General features: G+C 40.0%; 1 protein-coding gene across 3 annotated transcripts in view; it reads left to right on the top strand.

Moving 5' to 3' along the window:
- gak (cyclin G associated kinase) overlaps nt 1–22,410 on the top strand; it is a 127,773-nt gene that overhangs the window by 44,937 nt on the left and 60,426 nt on the right. For all 3 annotated transcript variants that reach the window (XM_060840133.1, XM_060840142.1, XM_060840124.1), the window contains exons 6-9: nt 1,264–1,389; nt 10,720–10,809; nt 14,687–14,822; nt 20,997–21,109. In XM_060840133.1, the coding sequence (XP_060696116.1) occupies nt 1,264–1,389; nt 10,720–10,809; nt 14,687–14,822; nt 20,997–21,109 (465 nt within the window). The remainder of the gene's footprint in view (nt 1–1,263; nt 1,390–10,719; nt 10,810–14,686; nt 14,823–20,996; nt 21,110–22,410) is intronic.

Raw genomic sequence — 22,410 nt, 5'->3', positions numbered from 1 at the left:
GAGAAAGAATCATCATTGATTCAAAGCAACTCTGTTTTTCCCTCCACAGATGCTGCCAGACTGCTAAGTTTCTTCAGAATTTTCTGTTTTCATTCCTATTTACTGCACTTGTTGCAGTGGTTACTCATACTTCAGCGTCATAGTTAATTCACTCGTCCACCTTGTAAAAAAAAACGCCCCACCATCTGCAAAAGTTGCAAGAGTTTTGAACTTGTTGAACAAATGGTGAGGCTCCTCCTGTTCTGTCTGTTGGATTCCTGTGCCTGTCCCTGACCCTGGACCTGGTCCAAATCGGCCAGCCCTAGCTTAAGGGTGGGATCTTAAGCAGTTGATGTAATTTACCTTTTCAGACTTTCAAAAGGCATCGAAGCAAATGTATGAAAGGAAAGTGCAATAGAAATGTATGCTGAAAGACTGTAATAAGTAGCCAAGCGAGAAAAGATTAGTGAAGTATGTAGCCTAAAATAAGACTCGTAAAGATGAATTTCTTTTCTCAGAAGTAGTTAATCTATGGAATTCACATATTCAAGGCAGAGGAGGGCACATTTTTAATCATTGTGGGATTAAGGGTTATGAGGACAATGCACGAAAGTAGAGTTGTGGATTATCAGGTCAGACTCAATGGGCTGAATAACCTATTTTTGCTCCTGCATCTTAATAGTCTTACAATTGAGCGGATGACTTCTGTACAATCTGAGAATGAATAGAAACTGCTGGTACTGTGATTCTTTCTCTTCACTCTGCCAAATGTTGAGATATTTTGGAATTACTGACACGTATAAAATGTTGTTCACCTAACAATTTTGGTTTGACGTACTAATGATTTGAACTCTCTGACAGAACTCAATTGTACCTTTTTTATATTTGTCTCTTAAATTGATTCCCAAATCGAAGGCTATGATTTAATTTCACATTGAAAGCAGACTTGTGGAGCTTTCAGATTCAGTATTTTTTCCATCTTTCTGTGCAGTTGATGCTTATGGAATGTCCTAATATCCAGAGGATAACACTGTTATGAATAAAAGCATTTTTTTGTTTGTACATTGCAGCAAAAGTAAGACACAGCAAAATCAAAATGCATAGACCTTTTGGAACTTTTCCCCGTATTGCCTTGCAAGTTATGGCTGTAAAAGTTAAGGTTGCATTAGTTTTATTTAAAGCATCACCTGCCATAGACATTTCAACTAAAATTCTGACTCTGTTGTATCACAGTGTCATATTTGCTGGTCTTAATTTTGTTCCACTGTTTCTTCTTTAATACAGGTCGAAAACCTCTTGGTTAGTCATCAAGGCACAATCAAACTCTGTGATTTTGGCAGTGCCACAAGTATAGCACACTATCCTGACTACACATGGTCTGCACAGAAAAGAGCAATGGTGGAAGAAGAGGTACTTTAATTATTAATTGAGAATATGCACTGAATGTCACAAATTTCTACTGTAACTTTGACTAAAGAGAAAGTATGATGGAAACCAATGGGGATAACTGGCAACCAATATATATCTTTGAATCAGTGTCACTAATGTGGCTTGTTTGATCTTAGCTGTGTCAAATCTTGCTGGGTACATATTGGCTATTGTGTTTCCCTACATTACAATTGAAGACATTCCAATGTCCTTCCAGGTCAAAGAGTTAGAGAGAAATACAGCACAGAAACAGACCCTTCAGTCCAACTTGTCTATGCCGACCAGATATCCTAACCTAGTGTAGTCCCATTTGCCAGCACTTGGTCCATATCCCTCTAAACCCTTTGTACTTATACACTCATCCAGATGCCTTTTAAATGCTGCAATTGTACCAGCCCTCACCACTTCCTCTGGCAGCTCATTGTATATACGCATCACCCTCTGCATGAGAAAATTGCCCCTTAGCTCACTTTTATATCTTACCCCTAAACCTATGCCTTCTAGTTCTAGACACCCCCACCCCAGGGAAAAGACATTGTCTTTTTATCCTATCCATGGCCCTTGTGATTTATAGACCTCTATAAGGTCACCCGAGTAAAAAATGAGGTCTGCAGATGCTGGAGATCACAGCTGCAAATGTGTTGCTGGTCAAAGCACAGCAGGTTAGGCAGCATCTCAGGAATAGAGAATTCGACGTTTCGAGCATAAGCCCTAAGGTCACCCCTCAGCCTTTGACACTCCAGGGAAAACAGCCCCAGCCTATTCAGCCTCTCCCTATAGCTCAAACCCTCCAACCCTGGCAATATCCTTATAAATTTTTTCTGAACCCTTTCAAGTTTCACAGCATCCTTCTGATAGGAAGGAGACCAGAATTGCACGCAATATTCCAAAAGTGGCTTAACTAATGTCCTGTACATCTGATACATGACGTCCCAACTCTTATACTCAATACTTTGACGAATAGAGTAAAGCAAATCAAGCTCTGCTTCACTATCCTATTTATCTGTGGCTCTTCTTTCAAGAAACTATGAACCTGCACTCCAAGTTCTCTTTATTTAGAACACTCCGAAGAACCTTACCGTTAAGTGTATAAGTCCTGCCCTGATTTGCTTTTCCAAAATGCAGTACCTCGCATTTATGCAAATTAAACTCCATCTCCCACTCCTCAGTCCATTGGTCCATCTGATCAAGATCCCTTTGTACTCTGAGGTAACCTTCACTGTTCACTACACCTCTAATTTTGGTGTCATCTGCAAACTTACTAACTATAACTCCTATGTTCGCATTCAAATCATTTATATAAATGATGAAAAGCAGTGGACCCAGCACCAATCCTTGTGGCACTTCACTGGTCATAACCTCCAGTCTGAAAAACACCCCTCCACCACCACCCTCTGTTTTCGACCTTTGAGTCAGTTCTGTATCCAAATGGTTAGTTCTCCCTGTCGACCATGAGATCTAACCTTGCTAACTTGTCTCCAATGAGGAACCTTGTCGAACACCTGAATGAAGTTCATATAGATCACGTCCACTGCTCTGCCCTTGTCAGTCCTCTTTGTTACTTTATCAAAAAACACAATCAAGTTCCTTCTGATATAATGCGCATTTTGTTAATGTGGATTTGCTGTAATGTGATTGACAAATTAGGGACACTTTCTAAAATGCAAACTTTTAAAATATGTATTGGCTGTAAAGTGATTACATTGCCAACACTTTAATGGCTGTTTCTAACGCACAATTTTTCTGTAATGCGGGGTTGTGCAAGATTGCAACCACCGTGTTAGAGAAGAACTACCTGTAACTAGTTGCCAAAGGATTTAGAACATAAGATGATAAAAGGTGCCATATAAGTAAAACTGCTTGAATATTTTTATTACAATAGTTTGTAAAAGGGAAAAAGAAACTAAAAAGATGTAAGAAGAAGGATGAATGGTTTGAAATGGGAGCAAAGATAATGGAGAACAAGAGAATGGCTGAGCAATTAAGCAAATACATTGCCTTATGTTATTAAATCAGAATGATAAACAAATATCCAGGAATGTGAGGGAATCAAGGGTCTAATGGGAATAAGTTATTGAAGGAAATTAGTTACCGATTTTGAGAAATTCGTAATTGTGAAACTTTTGTACAGGATATATAAATGGGACTGAAATCTGATAGGTTCCCAGGTAACTGAAAGATGTCCCCAAGGAAGCAGTGTATGTGTTGATTGTCATCTTCCAAAATTCTGCGGATCCTGAAGCAGCCCTGTCAGATTGTAGAGTGGAACTCATTATTTAAAAAAAAACGGAGAGAGAAAACAATGAATTACAGATCAGTTAGCTTGCATCAGTCCTGTGGAAAATGCTAGTCTGTTATGAAGGGCATGATAACAGGATACTTAGAAAACATGAGTGGGATTAATCAAAGTCAACATGGGAAATAATGTCTGACAAACTTGTTGCCATTTTTGTAACTAGTTGTAACTAGTGGATTACATAAAGGAGAATTAGTGCAACTGATATATTAGAATTTTCAGGATGCTTTTGATAAAGTTCTACCTCAGTGAGTTTGCAAATGAAAATATATAGAATTAGGAGTATAGTGGGATGAATTGAGAATTGTTTAGTAATTAAGAAACAGTCAGAAAGAATAAATGTGACCTTGTTGAATAGAAAGCAGTGCTAGTGAAGTACCGCAGGGACCAGTGCTTGGCTCCCAGTTATTTAAAATATATGTAAACAATTTGAATGAGGAAATCAAAAACAGTATTTCCAAGTTTGCTGACACAAACTCAATCGGAATGAGTAGTAAAGAAGATGTAAAGAGGTTTCAAGGTGATTGAGATAAGTTAATTGAATGAGAAAATGCATGGCAGATGCAGTATAATGTATGTAACCGTGAAGTTATTAATTTCAGTGGTGTCATGGCTGTGCTTGGAAGAGTGTGCTGGAACTTGAGACCCACTATTCCATGAGTTGTCACAGATGTGAAAATATTAAAGGGAAGAGAGAGACCAAAGTGAACGTAGGCCCCTTCGAGAAGGAGGCTGGGGAAGTAATAATGGAGAGCTGGGAAATGACAGAGGAATTAAATATGTTGCATTAGTAGTAGTAGGAGTAGCATATAGCGCTTAGCAATAGCATTCCTGAAATATTAAATAATCAAGGGGGACAGGAATTAAATACAGTAATTATGTCTGAAGAGAAAGTAGGGAAACAAATGGTGTGACATGATAAGAGCTGCAAATGTGTTGCTGGTCAAAGCACAGCAGGCCAGGCAGCATCTCAGGAATAGAGAATTCGACGTTTCGAGCATAAGCCCTTCATCAGGAATAAGAGAGAGAGAGCCAAGCAGGCCAAGATAAAAGGTAGGGAGGAGGGACTAGGGGGAGGGGCGATGGAGGTGGGATAGGTGGAAGGAGGTCAAGGTGAGGGTGATAGGCCGGAGTGGGGTGGGGGCGGAGAGGTCAGGAAGAGGATTGCAGGTTAGGAGGGCGGTGCTGAGTTAGAGGAAACCGACTGAGACAAGGTGGGGGGAGGGGAGATGAGGAAACTGGAGAAATCTGAATTCATACCTTGTGGTTGGAGGGTTCCCAGGCGGAAGATGAGGCGCTCCTCCTCCAGCCGTCGTGTAGTTGTGTTCTGCCGGTGGAGGAGTCCAAGGACCTGCATGTCCTCGGTGGAGTGGGAGGGAGAGTTAAAGTGTTGAGCCACGGGGTGATTGGGTTGGTTGGTTCGGGCGGCCCGGAGGTGTTCCCTGAAGCGTTCAGCAAGTAAGCGGCCCGTCTCCCCAATATAGAGGAGGCCACATCGGGTGCCCCTGGATCTGACATAACACATAGGAGTCCTTGCGTTTGAATTAAAAAAAAACATTGAAGTTCAGCAGGTAATAGAAAAGGTAAATGAAAAGTCGCCCACAACTTTATAGGAATGTTTTGCTAAAACTTTACAAGGCACTCGTTAGATCATGCTTGGAAAACCATATTCGTGCCCGAACTAAATAGTAGCATACTAGCAATGCAAGCTGTCCAGAGAAGGTTTATTGGATTGGTCTTGGGTATGGAGGGGTTTTCTTCTGAGGAGAGGTGGAGTAGGTTAGAGTTGAGAAGAGTGAGAGGCAACCTTACTAAAACAGATAAAATTCTTAAAGGGCTCGACAGGGTAGTTCCTAAGAGATTCTTTCCACTTGTGGATTAGTCTAGGACCAGAGGACATAAACTGGGTGAAAGGGGCTCCCCAGTTGGAACAGAGATAAAGAGGAATTTCTTCGCTGAAGTTAGTGAATCTGTGGAACTCTTTACCTTCTACATAACTAATCTGATGATGTTTTTGGTCAGTGGATGTTCATGTTGGAGGATTCAGTTATGGTATGACTATCAAGGGGAGATGGTTGCATTTACTCTGGTTGAAGCTGGTCTCTCCCTAGTGCTTGTGTGCATAATTGGACTAGACACTTACCAGTTCAAGCCTGACTGTTGTCTAGGTCTTACTACGTGATATGTTGGACTGTTTCAGTACCAGACGCCTCATAAATGGTGTATAATGCTGTGCATCATCAGTGAATGTAACTACTTCTGACCTTATGATGCATAGGAAAGGACAATGATGAAACAGTTGAAAACGGTTGGGCCTGGTCCATTACCCTGGTTGAGATGTTTAGCCTCCAAAATCCAGGACCCTCTTTCATTATGCCTGGTTGGCATCAATTAGTGGTGAATTTTCCCCTGCTTTCCATTGAATTCAATCTTACTAAGGCCTTTTTATTTGATCATATGAATCAGAATGACAAGTTGGCCATTCAGCCCCTCAAGCCTCCTCCACCATTCAATAAGATCTTGACTGATTTGATTACAATCTCAAATCTTCATTCCTGCCTACACTGGATAACTTTTCATGATATCTATCTACCTCTCCACATCATCTTTGTCATGGCCTCTCAGGAGTTTATATGTGTTATTCAAGTCTCCTCTTGCTCTTCTACAGCCAAACCTGTGAGATTCAAGCCTAGACTGTCCAACCTGTCCTCAAAAGACGATCTGCCCATTCCAGACATTAGTCTGGTAAACAGTCTCTGAACTGCCTCCAATGCATTTATGTCCTTCCTTAAATAAGGTGACCAATTATGTTCACAGTACTCCAGGTGTTGTCTCGCCAGAGCCCCTTTTAACTGAAACATAAGCTGTCTATCTTTGTATTCAATTCCCTTTGCGATAAGTGATAATATTCTATTTGTTTTCCTAAGTTCTTGTTGTACTTGCATGCTAATTTTCTGCAATTCATACATAAGGACACCCAGAACTCTCTGCAATGACTGGACAATTTCCCATTTTTCCCTATATTATACTTCATTTCCCATATCTTTGATGACTTACTTATCCTATCTATACTATTTGTAACTATCTTGTGTCGTCTTCACAGCTTGCTTTTCCACCCATCTTTGTGTCATCAGCAAATTTGGCTGCATACCTTCAGTCCCTTGAGCCAAGTCACTTACTTAAACTGTCATGATTTGGAGATGCCAGTGTTGGACTGGGGTGCACAAAGTTAAAAATCACACAACACCAGGTTATAGTCCAACAGGTTTAATTGGAAGCACACTAGCTTTCGGAGCGACGCTCCTTCATCAGGTGGTTGTGGCAACTACCACCTGATGAAGGAGCGTCTCTCCGAAAGCTAGTGTGCTTCCAATTAAACCTGTTGGACTATAAGCTGGTGTTGTGTGATACTTAAACTGTGAGCACTTCAGGTCCCAGCAGTGATCCCTGTGGCATATCACTTATTACACCTTGTCAGTCTGAGAGAAAAAACACATTTACACCGACTCTCTGCTTCCTGTTGCTTCCAGCCAATCTCTTATCTATGCTAATTGGCCACCCCCAAGGCATGAGTTCTTATTTTCTGCAATGCACCTTGTTAAATGCCTTCTAGAAATCTAAATGCTGTTACTCCACTGGTTTCCCTCCATCAACAGCACGCATCGTCTCCTCAGAGAATATTAACCATGGTTTTCCCTTCAAAAATATCATGTGGACTCTGCTTGATTATCTTGAAGTTATCCAAGTGCCAAGGTTTGACTTATTTAGTAATACCTTTTAACAATTCTCTATAGCAGATGTTAAGCTAACGGCCTGTACTTTTCTGTTTTCTGCCTGTTTTTTTTGAATAAAGGAATTACATTTGCTTTCTTCTAATCCATTGGGGCCATCCTCAAATCAAAGGAGTTTTAGGGAATTACAACCAATGCATCAACTGTCTCATTAACCACCTCATTTAAGATCCAAGGATAAAGTCAATCAGGACCCCAGCACTTGTCAGCCTACCCCTTCAACAATTTACTCAGTGCCACTTGTCTAGTGATTGTGATCTTCCTGTGTTCCTGCCACCCTTACATTTCATGGTTTATAGCTGCTTCTGGGATATTACTAGTATCCACTCTCATGAAGACTGATACAAAGTAACTGTTGACTTAATCTATCATTTCCTTATTTTCATGGCACACTCTCAAGCCATCTCTTGAGTTAGCCTTTTGTCTATGTTTGGTCCAAGGCTGTAAATGAGGTCTTGTGCTGAATGGTCCTGAAGTAACCCAAACGGAGCATCGGTGAATAGAACTAGATAGACAAGAATATAACGTAGAAGACTATGATGGTATTCAATTTTATATAATAGAAAAGCAGAATTTTTTTTCAAAGCAGTCAAATGTAAATGCTGATAATCTGAGCGACTTTGACTTACTTTTGCAGTAAAACCAATAAGTCAACATGCAGGTTCTGCCAGTGATTAGGAAGATAGTGGCATGCTGGTCTTCATTGCAAATAAATTTGAGTAGAAGAACAAGAAGCTTTTATTAGAATTGTATAGTATTTTCATGAGACCACACTTGGAATGCTCCACCTTCTGCAAAGTACTTAATTGTGTTGGAGATGATAGAGCAATGATTCAATGGATTGCTTCCTGGAATGAAAGACTGAATAAATTAAGCATATATTCTCTGGTGTTTAGAGGAATGAGGGGATCTACTGAAATGTGCAAACTTCTGAAGCAGCTTCACAGAGCAGATGCTGAAAGGTTGTTTACCCCAGTGAGCACATCTCAAACACTGGAGTGTAGTCTCAGGAAAAAAGGATGATAATTTAAGATTCAGACATTTTTCCCCTCAAGTAATTGGGGATTCTTTGGAATTCTGTATCCTGGAGAATTGTGGATATTAGTTCATTGGACATATTTGAGGCTGAGATTATCAGGCATTCGATCTCAGAAACCTAGGATTAAGGGAACAGTTGGTAAATGGAACAGAGCCAGAAAGTTAGCTGTGATCATATTGAATGACAGACAAATTGTATGGTCCATTTCAGCTCCTACTTATTTGTTTATGTAAATATTTTTAACAATGACTTCCTGGCTTGGTTCAACATATTTAAAGGTCAAAAACTGTGATCAATAAGAGGCTATAAAACCGACGAAAGTACAAATTTCCTCTTCACCACTTATTATTCCAACTCTACATCAAAGTATTCTTTGCAATACAGCAGATATTTGAGGTCAGTTATATTCCAATGATTAATACTATTTATAAGATCTGTTTGAAATGTATGTTTGATTGAATTACCATTCATCTTTTTTGACTTAGTGGAAAGTCTTGAGTTTAAAGACTTATTTCAGTTACTTTTATTGTATTATTGTGAAAGTGAGCAACTGGAAGCACTTGTGCCTCTGAGTCATGGTTCCAGATTCAAGCTGCCAATTGAGGCTTGACTTATAAAAATCAAGGCTGAGTGGTTGGCACGGACCGAAGAGTCTGTTTCCATGCTGCACAGCTCTATGACTCTATGACTCTGTATGTAGTACAACATCAGAGAAAGTTGCGTTGTCAGAGGTGCTGGATTTGTGATGAGAAATGAAACTGAAATCTGTCTGTCTGCACATGTGGATGTAAAAGATGTCATGGCACCATTTTGAAGAAGAGCAGAGAAGATACCCTAATGATGTTTTAGACATCGATATCCATATGTTGAATTAGGCAGCAAAAAAAGTTTCTGAGATTTATGAAGGGTTTATTGTAAATATATAATATGGTACAAGTAGTTGTTCACATTTTCCTGTCCAGAAACCAACACCCTGCTAGAGAAGTGCTCAGTTTTTAAAATGTGAATAGATCTACAATCAAACCTACCTAATCATTTAATTAACAAACACTACCCACCAGGGAGAGTGCAGCCAAGAGCTCAGCTCTCTTTGTTTGCTTTTTCACTCAAACTGTTATTAGCAAGTTTACTGACACACTAAATCTTTGGAAGGGTTCAAACTCCCCAGCCACTGCTTTTTGATGCTTCAGCTGCTATTGTCAACGAACTTCAAAGTAAGGGCTGGGGTGGTGCTGTAGGTGCAATTCCTTTCAGTATTGTTTTCACGCAGGATCCACAAGGACAGATGCCAAGTGCCAACCTCTTCACCTTGGTCTTCCTGTAGAAGAAATAGGTGTACCTGGTTTGTTGATCTTGATCATTTTCACCATTTTGCAAAGCTGGATCCGTAGCAGTTTAATTATTTCTTCATGATCCCGATCTGCTTTGTCCACTTGGTCATCTTCCTGTTGGAGCAGAGCAGAGCTGTTTTTGTTGAGAGCTCAGTTTTTCTAATACAATATATGTATAAAACTTCCACCAAATCACCTGTGTTGCTGATTAAATGACTAATTGACACGCGCCCGATCACAGCTCTTAATATTTTCCAATCAATCTGTTCACAAATATTATTACATACTTCTGGAACAGATGGGACTTGAACCTGGACCTCCTGGTTCAAAGGTTAGGACAGTACTCCTGCACCATGAGGGCTTTTAAGAGAACGTTACTTGTTTTTTTTTAACTAATTGATTTTTTCAGAGATGTTGTAACATACCTTTGGGGCAGGTTGGATTTGAACCTGGGTATCCTCTGACTATATGTCAACCCTGGAGCTGATCTATTAAAGGCGCAAGCATGCATTTTGTCCAATATCTCTTTGTAGATCAATATCCGTGCTTCTGGTTATTGTTCTGTGCTTCAGTACCCAAAATGGAGCACATTACTCTAAGTCTGGTCTGGTCATTGTTTGTAAAAGCTTAACAGAGTTTGTGGGATTCATATTTCATAATTTTAGACTTCTGTTTGTATGTGCTGTTTTGTATCCTCTAGCCTTATAATCTCTAATGGCAATTGATTTACAGTTTAAAGTAAAATGGAATTATGTTGTCAATAATACTTATAGTAACTAAGCATCAATGTATATTTCCATTTCATCCATGATGAATAATGAAACATGTGCACATTTTTTTGTCTTTGTTTACCAGATTACAAGAAACACAACCCCAATGTACAGGACACCAGAGATAATAGATCTTTATTCCAACTATCCAATCAATGAAAAACAGGATATATGGGTATGTTTGCACTTGTTAATATTAGAGTAATTCACTTTTGTAATCATTGACAAAATATAGGCATTGCTGATACAGCTAGATTTATTGCACATCCTTAATTGCTTTTCAAAAGTGAAATACCTTCTTGAGTACAACTGAGTGACTTGTTTGAGCAGTTGAAGGTTAACAATATTGGAGCCGTTGGCAGGCTAGAGTGGATAAGAACTGTAGACATAGAGATGTACGACATGGAAACAGATCCTTCAGTTCAACTCATCCATGCTGACCTGGTGTTCTAACCTAATCTAGTCCCATTGGCCAAGTGCTGGCAAATGGGACTAGATTAGGTTAGGATACCTGGTTGACATGGATGAGTTGTGCCAAAGGGGCTTAGATTTCTTTCTTGAAAGGATATTAGTGAACCAGATGTGTATTTACAACAATCTTGTAGCAGCATGGTCACTGTAACTGATACTATGTCTCGATTATAGACTTATTCAATCATTCGAGTATAAAATATCTAGCTGCTATGGGAGAATCTGAACTCGCCTCCAGATTATGAGATGCGTCAAATATGGTCTGTCTTTTGGTTCTTCTAGTGTTTCATGATTTGTTTGGAAGATTAACCTGGTCTAGATAGCTTGCATCTCGGGTTCTTTGAGGAATTGGCAAGTCTTTTTGCTATCTTCACTGCCAATTCCTCAAAGAACCCGAGATGCAAGCTATCTAGACTAGGTTACTTATCCATACAAATGAGAGTCAATGTTTCCAGTACGCTTTGCCTAGAAATTTTCTTCCCATCATTACCACTGTCATCTCCATATCTTCAGCTTTTTTGTCAGCATCTTCTTCCTTATAACAGATGCCATTACTTGGTAAGGGTACTGACTTTGCCCTGTGGCTCTAAGCACAAATTACTTTCTTGGATCCCAATAACTCCCACTCCACCTTATAAACCTGCTTGCTATGTACAAGCCATTTGAAACATTTTGGAGTTACGTTTATTTTAACTGCCATTCTGTTCTCATATTTTCAGATTCTCCCTCTGCCAGTCTTATTTCACCTTTACTTTCTCTCTTAGCTTGTTGTATTTGGCTTGATTTTTCAGTTGAAGAATTCACCTGATATGCATTCATCATAATCTCCGTGTCCCATCTACCATTGGTTCCTTCTTAGCGTACTTGAATGATTCCCTGCTTTTTCCATTGCTTGTCATTGTGTCAGCTTTTGCTTTCCTTTTACCCTGGCTAGATCCCTTCTTGTTCGATCAAAGGCAAGTTCCAGTTCTATTTTTCCTCGTTCTTCTCCATTACTAATCTAAATGTTTGGTACAGCGATTGCGCTTTCCAATATTTCTGCCGCGGACCTCTTACTTTGTGATAATGCCTTCTGATCCTAGGTTTTCCCAGAAGAGGAAACAGTCTCCCCACATTTACCTAGTCAAGCCCCCTAAGAATCTTATATGTTTAAATAAGTTTGTCTCCCACTGTTCTAAACTAAAATGAGTACCATACAAAACTACTCAAGCTCTACACATAAAGTCTAGAATCAACCTCGTGAGTCCAATGCCAGTGTATCTTTACTCAGAAAAGGGGCTAAAACTGTTCTTGATATTTAAGCTGTACTCTAGCAAGTGACTTACATGGTTTGAGCAAATCTTTCCCTTTGAAATAAAGACCATCATTCTAGTTACTTCCATATCTCCTGCTGAACTTGTTTACTAGCTAGTGAGATATATGCATGTAGACTCGCATATCCCTCTTTGCTGCATTTTTATACAGTCTTTCTCTATAACAGTAATATCCAGCTCTTTTCTTTATGCCAAGGTGCACAACCTGATGTTTTCCTGCATTATATTCAATTTGCCAGCATTCAATTTATCTATGTCTCTCTGTAGACTGTGCCGGTCCTCACTACTTGCCTTCTCATCTATTGTGGGATCATTTGAAAACTTGGTGATACATTCGGTCCTCTTACTAATTCACTAATGTATGTTGAAAAATTATTAATCTCTGTGGCACTCCACTAGTTACTGGTTGCCATTGTAGAAAATGCCTCCTTCACCTAACTCTACCCAGTCCTCTTGGCATGTTACTGTTCTACTCCAAATACCTTAGATTTATCTTATTAATTAATCTAATGTCTAGTACCTTGTCAAACACCTTTTGGAAATCTAAAAACATCACATCTTCTGGTTCTCCTTTATTGGTACTGTGTTACATGCTCAAAATGTTTTGTCAGGCACCATTTCCCCTTCATGATACCACACTGACTCTGCTTGATTATATCATGTATTTTTAAATGTCTTGTTATTGCGTCTTTTATTGTAGACTCTAACATTTTCCCAATGACAGATGTTAAGCTAACTGGCCAAAAGTTCCCATGTTTGTCTCTTTCATGTTTTGAATGTATGCAGTGCCAGTTTTCCACTGGGACTTTTCCTATCTGAGTAGCTGTGTTCTTGAATATGCATCTCATTTGGTCCAGGAGACTCATCAGCTTTTACCTGTGAGCCCATAAGATGTATGACAGTAAGTAAACCATTGGGCCTTTGAGTCTGCTGTGCCATTCAATGAGATCATGGCTGATCAGGAATCCTTAGCTTCACTTTCCTGCCTTTTTCCCCTATAACCATTTGATTTCATTACTGATTAAAATCTATCAGTTTCAGTGTTGAATATACTTAATGACCCATTGTCAACTGCTCTCTGCAATAACGAATTCCAAAGAGAGAAGAGATTCTTCCTTATCTCTGTCTTAAACGTACAACCTTGATTTCCCACAAGGGCAAAAATCACAAGATACCAGTTTATTGTCCAACGTGTTTATTTGAAAACACTAGCTTTCAGAGTGCTGCTCCGTAATCAGGAGTGAGTGAGAGAGGAAGACCTCAGGTACAGAATTTATAAGGAAAAGATCAAAGGGTCATACAACTCATGCAAACGGATTGAGCACACCTTAGAAGGCTCTTAAATCTTTAATTAGTTAGAAAGAAGGTGTCACATCCTTTATGTTGATAATACCTTAAGTTATCTTGGGGCAATGACTTGGAAGAAATTCTAGGACTTGCACTTAATCAGTCGAAACCTGCACCTCCATTCTGACTGACCTTGTCCAACTCAGCCCAACACTCTGACATCTCCACATTGTGGGTCCCACAGGGAGAACGACCTTTCTGCATCTGCCCTGTCAAATCCCCTAAGAATCTTGTATGTTTCAATGAGATTGCTTTTCATTCTTCTATATTCCATTGAGTACTGGAACTATCTATTTGAACTCTCCTCGTAAGACAGTCCCTCTTTGCTTATTTTCAGCCCAGTGGACCTTCTCTGGATTGCCTTTAAGCCAGTATATCTTTCCCTTTGATAAGTGGCACAAAACCATTCACAGTATTCCAGGTGTAGTTTGCCAAGTGCCTTGAATACCTAGCATCTTAGAATCCCTATCGTGTGGAAACAGACCATTCGGCCCAACAAATTCACTCCAATCCTCCGAAGAGCATCCCATCCAGACCCTATCTCTGTAATCTTGCATTTTCCAGGGCTAATGCACCTAAACTACATATCCCAGGACACTATGGGTAATTTAGCGTGGCAAATCCATCTTGCTTGCAAATTTTTAGATTGTGGGAGGAAACCGGAGCACCCGGAGGAAACCTACGCAGATGCTGGGAGAACGTGCAAACTCCACACAGACAGTTGCCCGAGGTTAGAATTAAGCTTGGGTCATTGGCGCTCAGTGCTAGCCACTGGGCTATGGTGCCGCAAAACCTCCCTAAATCAAAATAGGTAAATTTACCTGCAGGCATATACCTGCTGATAATTGCAGTTGTGCTTGGAGTTATCGTGCTTAATTAAGATACAGCTTTAATTGAAATGTATTTTGTAACTTTCTTTAGGCTTTAGGTTGTATCCTGTACCTTTTGTGCTTTAAGCAGCATCCATTTGAAGATGGTGCTAAACTTGGAATAGTAAATGGAAAGTACTCGATTCCTGTGAATGATATCAGATACACTGTTTTTCATGACCTTATTCGTAAGTATCATGTGTAAACTAAATTATTTTTTGCTTTGATGTTCTGGTTTCATTTTGCAAGATATATTACTGATTCATTGAATCACAAATAAATATAAATTATTATTATTCTTTAACAGCAATGAACTTGGGTATGGGAGGTTAATCTTCTGCTGTGAATACTTTAATTTGTAAAGTAGCTGGAATAATCAGGGTTTTATTTTACGAATGACACTCTTTACCTGTTGAAAAATGTGATAACATGGAATAAAATACATCTAGTAACAGCAACATTGCATTTGTATAGTGCAATATGGAAGATGTGGAGGAGAGGGAATTCTGGACTATGCTGAGCAAGCAACTGAGAGAGGTGCCATTAATTGAGTGAAAAAGGCTAGAGTTGTAGAAAGAATTCAGAGTGAAGTATTGTAAAACTGGAGATAGTTGTAGATACAGGGAAAATTGACACTATTCAAGAAATGAATTTCAAGAATAAAACTCACAACTTGGGGGTGAAGAATAGTGCATAGGTTGTGATGGAACCCAAATTGCTGGATGCTTGCCAGATCAGCTGTGAAATAGTCTTCTCTGAAGTTGATGCAGGTATGAATGCAAGTTTTGACTACAGTTGAGCTAAGGTAGTGACAGAGGCAGAAACCAGGAGGTGTGTAGAAGATGGACAAGATTTGGGAGGCAACAATATTAAGAAACTTGGGCAGCCAAAGGAGATTATCTCTTGCTGTAACCGTTTTGAGAATTTCTTTGGATGACAGTGGTTTGAAAGGACTTGTAACAGTACCTGAGGAGAGAGACCGTTTACAGTTTTATCTTGAGGCCCGAAGGGGATTAGGAATTTTTAGGAAGATTCTTCTGCTTCAAGAGAAAACAAAACTTTGTCAACTGCGGAACATAACTATTTAGCTCTTCAATTCCACCATTTTGATAGGTCGCAGTTTATCTGCAGCCTAAATCCAGTGATCAGTTGTTGGCTAGCAAGCAGGAGATTTTATATATTTGGATTTTCAGATGGCGTTTGACAGGGTACCACACATTAGGCTACTTAATGAGATAAGAGCCCATAGTGTTGGAGGTGGCATATTAGCATGGTGAGAGATTGGCTAACTAATAGAACACAGAGAATTGGTATAAGGAGAGAGCATTTTCAGAATAGCACCCTGTAACTAGTTGAGTGTCACAGAGATTGGTGCTGGGGCCATAATTATTTACATTATATATTAATGATTTAGGTGAGTAAACTGAATGTGTTATGGCTAAGTTTGCAGATGACCAACAATACTGGAAAACAAGTGATGAGGATGATGCAGAGAATCTGCAGTGAGATATGGACAAGTTAAAAGAATAGGCAAAAACTTGGCAGGTGGAAAATAACTTGGGGAAATGTGATGTTATGAACTTTGCGAGGATGAGTAGTGGAGTTGGATATTATTTTAATCAAGAAAGATGAGAGTTAATTATAGAACAAAGTGATTTGGAAGTTCTTGTCTATGAATAAAAAAAAAACTAGCATCCAAGTTAAGCAGATCATGGGGAAGACAAGTGAATGTTGGTCCTACAAGAATTAGGGGGATTTTGCTAAACCTATTCAAGACACCAGTCAGACCACACCTGGAATACAGTGAGCAGTTTTGCGTCTCTTAGCACTGGACTTAGATGCAGTCCAAAGAAGGTTCACTGGGCTTATAACGAGTAGGGGGTACTGTCTTTTGAGGAGAGGCTGAGTAGACTGTGTTCGTACTCATTGGAATATACACAAATGACCTTACTGAAACATTCATTCTTAGGGGACATGGCAAGGTAGATGTGGAAAGGTTGTCTTGGTCTTGAGGCTGGAGAAGGAGTAATGGAGAGCTAAGAAATGGCATGGAAACTAAATAGGAAGACACCAGTAGCATATCAGAACTTCACAAAAGTCAGGGGGTAAAGGTGAGTATAGTGACCATCACTAAGGAGAAGGTGCTGGAGAAGCTGGCAGATCTAAACATGATTAATCACCTGCACTTGATGGACTACGCCCCGGGGTTCTAAATAACAGCTGAGGAAGTTATTAGAGGCATTGATAGTGATCTTTCGGGAATCTCTGGAATCAGGGAGAGTCTTAGAGGACCAGAAAGTATCTAGTTTAAGAAGGGAGGGAAACATAAGACAGGAAATTATAGGCTAGTTAGCCCGACCTTGGTGGTTGCTAAGATTTTAGAGGAGAAAGTGAGGACTGCAGATGCTGGAGGTCAGAGCTGAAAATGTCTTGCTGGAAAAGCGCAGCAGGTCAGTCAGCATCCAAGGAGCAGGAGAGTCGACGTTTCGGGCACGAGCCCTTCTTCAGGAAGGGCTCATGCCCGAAACGTCGACTCTCCTGCTCCTTGGATGCTGCCTGACCTGCCGTGCTTTTCCAGCAACACATTTTCAGCTAAGATTTTAGAGTCCATTATTAAGGATGAGATTGTAGAGTACTTGGCAGTGCATGTCAAATAGGGCTTAGTCAAGACACCTTTGACAAGTGGGCAGCACAGTGGCTCAGTGGTTAGCACTGTTGCCTCACAGCGTCAGAGACCTGGGTTCAATTCCCGCCTCAGGCAATTGTCTGTGTGGAGTTTGCACTTTCTCCCTGTGTCTGCGTGGGTTTCCTCCGGGTGCTCTGGTTTCCTCCCACAGTCCAAAAATGTGCAGGTTAGGTGAATTGGCCATGCTAAATTGCCTGTAGTGTTAGGTGAAGGGGTAAGTGTAGGGGAATGGGTGGGTTGCACTTAGACAGGTCGGTGTGGACTTGTTGGGCCGAAGTGCCTGTTTCCACACTGTAAGTAATCTAACCTAAGGGGAGGTCATGTTTGACAAATATGTTTGAATTCTTTGAGAAGGTAACTATCAAATTAAACCAAGGAGAGCCAGTTGGTGTGATCTGTTTGAATTTCCGAAGACCTTGACGAGGTGCCACATGGGAGTCTGCTAAATAAGCTGAAAGCTCATGGTGTGAGAGGCAAGGTACTGGCATGAATAGAGGATTGGCTGATGGGCAGATTGCAGGGTGTGGAATACAGAGGTCTTTTTCAAGATGGCAGCTGGTGACTAGTGGAGTTCCGCAGGATTCTGTGTTGGGACCACTACTATTTACACTATCCATTAACGATCTGGATGCAGGAACTGAAAGCATTGTTACTAGTTTGTAAATGATACAAAGATAGGTGGATATGTATTGTTGAGGAGGCAGGATGTTGCAGAAGAACATGGACCTGCCATGAGGTAGGCAAAAGATTGTCAGATGGAATACAATGTGGCAAAGTATGAGGTTATGCACTATATGAGATTTAGATTGTTTTCTAAATGGGGAAAGGTTTTGGAAATTTAAAGCACAAAGGGATTTAAGATCCTCGTTCAGGATTCTCTTATGGTTAACATGCACGTTCACTTGGCAGTTAAGAAGGTAAATGCTGTGTTAGCATTGAATTTGAGAGAGCGAGAATACAAGAGCAGGGATGTAGTACTGAGTCTGTATCAGGTTCTGGTGAGAACACATTTGAATTATGGTGGGCTCCGTATCTAAGGAAGATGTGCTGGCATTAGAGGAGAGGTTTAAAAGAATGATCTGAGGTTTAAGGGCTTGTCATATGAGAACCAGTTTAGGGCTTCTGGATCTGTATTCGATGGAGGGGGATCTCATTGAAACTTAGAGAATACTGAGAAGCTTGGATGCAGTGTATGTTGAGTAGCTGTTTCTACTAGTAGGAGAGACAGGACCTGAAGATACTGCCTCAGAGTGAAGAGACTACCGTTAAGAAGTGAGATGAGGGATTTCTTCAACCAGTGGATGGTGAATCTGTGGAAATCATTGCCGCAGAAGGCTGTGGAAGCCAAGTCATTGATTGTATTTAAGACAGAGATAGATAGATTCTTGATTAGTAAGGGCATCATGGAATATGGGGAGAAGACAGGGCAAAGGATTTGGGAAACATCAACCATGATCAAGTGAAGGAGCAGACTTGATGGTCAAAATGACTCCAATTCTTCTCCTATATCTTATGCTCTTAAGAACCTGAGCACTGTGTACCATGGTTGCCTATGGTGGAGCAATTATTCAGGTGAATAGAGAAAAGTGCAAGAAGCCATAAATAGAGGAGTGCTTTTGTGGGGTTGGAGGAGACAGCACGGACAGAAATCAAACATGAGCATTTTAAAATCAGTGCATTGCTTGTTTGAGTGCAAATGTTGATCAGTCAACCATGGGGATTATGGAGAACAGTACTTGCTGAGAATGTAGGTTTGTTCTGCAGAATTTCAGATAACCTCAACTTTATGGAGAATAGAATATGGGGCAACTGGACAGGATTGTTGCAGAATCATGAGTCTAGAGGAAATGTAAGTCTGATTGGGTGTTTCAGGAGCAGATGAGCTGAAATAATAGCAAAGCTGAATCATATTATAGAGTGGAAATAGGTGGTCTTTGTGATAGTGTGAATATGATGCTTGAAGCTCACCTGTAAAATGAATGATCTCTCGACCTCCTTGACTACTTTTTGCTCGCATAATTTAGTCTGTTTGTGGCCCTTTGTAAATTTCTGCTCCCATCCATATAACTCTGTGCTATTGACTTGATGTAATTTGCAAATCTGGTATGCAACTCTCAATTTCATTGTTCAGATCTTGAATGTACCTGTGAAAAGCCAAGGCTCCAGTACAGATCCTTTGCGACTGCCACTCTTCACCTTCTGCCATTCGGAGAATGAACTGTTTTTTCCCCACTTCATTCTTTCCTACTTCCTATCAGGGTGAGGCACAGTGGCTCACTGCTGCCTTACAGACCAGGCACCAGAGTTCGATTCTCATCTTGGGTGATTGTGTGGAATTTGCACATACTCTGCGATCTGCGTGGGTTTCCTCTGAGTGCTCTGGTTTTCTCCCACAGTCCAAAGATATCCAGATTAGGTGGATTGGCCATGCTCAATTTATCATAGTGTCCCAGGATGTGTAGGTTAGGTGGATTACCATGGAGAATGAAAGGTTAGAGGGATAGGATAGGATGAGATGCTGTTCAGAGGGTTGGTGTGGACTTGATGGGCTGAATGGCTTGCTCCTGCCCTGTGATGATTCTATGATCCTAATTATTACCTTTGCTCTAAAGTTATTTCCAAGTCTGTGCACATTTTGTGCAAATCTTGTGCCAAGCCATATTAAATGCATTTCAAGAGTCAGTTTAAAGAACATCCCTGTCCACAGTGCTATTCATGGCCCCAAAAGTTGAGTTACTTCTGATCCATATGCTGAGATCTTGGATCACATATGTTATCCCTTTTTCTCTTAGTTGTGGGTGAACTTTTGGCTATTCCAAGCAGGGAAATGGAGTAATAAAAAATTGGCAGTATATTTAAAATAGGGTGGGACTGCAATCAGAGACCTGCATTCATTTTATAAAACACAAAAGAACTGAAGTGTGTCATTTTGCTTAATGTTGGCTGAAGCAGATTGAGGTGATGATGGTCAGTTTTCATCTAGGAGAAAGTGAGGACTGCAGATGCTGGAGTACCAGAGTTGAAAAATGTCATGCTGGAAAACCACAGCAGGCCAGGCAGCATCCGAGGAGCAGGAAAATCGACCGAAACATCGATTCTCCTGCTCCTCGGATGCTGCCTGGCCTGCTGTGGTTTTCCAGCACGACATTTTTCAACTCTGGTCACTTTTCATGTTTTGATGTGATATATTACTGTTAATTTGTGGTTATTAAATATTCAGGGTACACTTTAGATTTGGAAAATACAATCCACATTGATGTTTGAGTGCAATGTTGCAGGAGTAATGAACTGTAAAAGATGCTGAGTCTCAATTTTCTGATCATTTCAGTGGAAAAGATCTCAATGTACTACTCATGTGAAAGCAAAGGAATTCTTCCAGTATCCTGGCTGACCAACACAGAGAAAGCAGATTGATACGGTGTTATCCTCCACAGTAGGCTGTATCTCAAAATTGTTCATTGTTGTGTAACACTACAAAACAGTGCAAGTATGGGAAGGACGTATAAATACAATTTTACTTATTTTCATTTAAGCTGTGATTCCTAATTTGCAGTTAGTAAGTGGAATCTGTGGAGGAAATTAGAGTGAGTCCCACTATAATGTTTTAATCATATTTGTTGGTTCATATTGACTGAAGGTAGCATGATGACCTCGATATTCTTCCTTTTTGTTGTAGGTAATATGATGAAGGTAAATCCTGAAGAGCGATTGACTATTACAGAGGTCGTGAATCAACTGCAGGAGATCGCTGCTGCTAGGAATATTAATCTTAAATCCCCAATTACAGAGGTAAACATTCATACTGGTTCTCAAAATTCATTTAAAGGCACATTCAAAAGAGAATTTGAATATAAACAGTTAAATGGACTATTGTATTATATTGCTTAATTCCATGGTTTATTTATTTTTGCTAATTAAAAAACAAAAATGTTTGACTGCAGGAAAACAGAAACCTTTGAGTGTGCTGCAGGTCATAATGGTTATATTAAAAAGTGACAGGGTTGGCATATGATCTTACTGACCAAAGGCTTTGATAAGTTGATTTGCTGGCTCATGTGTGTTAATAATCAGCTCATCAGCAACCAGAGCAATGATTAAAGTAAGCTGTTCACTCTATTACTTACATGGTTACTGAGTCTGTTCATTTGAGTCTGGTGTTTTAGGACTGAAAATATCAATTGATATGTATATGTTTTGATCTGATTGCAATGAAGGAGATGTCACTGTGATTTCCTCTGCTTTTGATATCTGAAAATAAGCTTGCATCTTCAGTTTTTGAAGATCAAGCCAGTGGTAAGATGATCTGATCACTATTTTATATGCTGTTTAGATGGTCTGATGGGCATGTTTTGGTATATCGTCAGCTGTAAGAGTTGGAAGAATTGACACTTGTGATGTATGGCAACATCTGGGGAGCAGAAGAGTTGACGTTTTGGGCATTAGCCCTTCATCAGGACTGCCTGAAACATTGACTACTGTTCTTCAGATACTGACTAACCTGCTGTGTTTTTCTCGTGCCACACTTTTCTGCTCTGACTCTCCAGCATCTGCAGTCCTAACTTTCTCCTACTTGTGATGTATGATGTGTGATTTACGTGTACTTTAACATCTATAGTAGAGTTGAATAAATAGTATGTGGGTTTTGAACTGTGTGAATGAAGGTATTTTTGGAGCCATAGGTTTTTGAAACCAGTATATGAGTGTGTGTTTCTGGATGCTATTGGAGAATTATTTGTATTGGAAGAACTTTACTCGTTGACAGAGGAAACTTTGAAGAGTATTTGTTGACTGTCACTTAGAATAATCAGTGACTGATGTTTGGCTTGTTTATGGAAACCTCCTGTAGCTTGGAAAGCTTTTGTTCTCAGAAGTCCTACTGTAAATTAGACATTTGAAACAATTTCTTGTAGAGAAAAGTTACCTTAAAAAGTTGGGAAATAGATTGCCTGAGTGTGAGCTTAAGTTTGGAATTTTCAGATAAGAAGAGTTTGGTCAGAATCCTAAAGGGTTGTTTAAAGTTGAGAAACTCTAACCTTAGTTGTGTGAATACTCAAGGAAGAGGCTATTTGTCTGTCAAGACCTGGAATTAA

Source organism: Hemiscyllium ocellatum, chromosome 2, assembly GCF_020745735.1.
Source record: "Hemiscyllium ocellatum isolate sHemOce1 chromosome 2, sHemOce1.pat.X.cur, whole genome shotgun sequence".
NCBI classification, from domain to species: Eukaryota; Metazoa; Chordata; class Chondrichthyes; order Orectolobiformes; family Hemiscylliidae; genus Hemiscyllium; species Hemiscyllium ocellatum.
The sequence above is the reverse complement of the archived record's forward strand: the minus strand, read 5'-3'. Positions and strand labels throughout refer to the sequence as shown.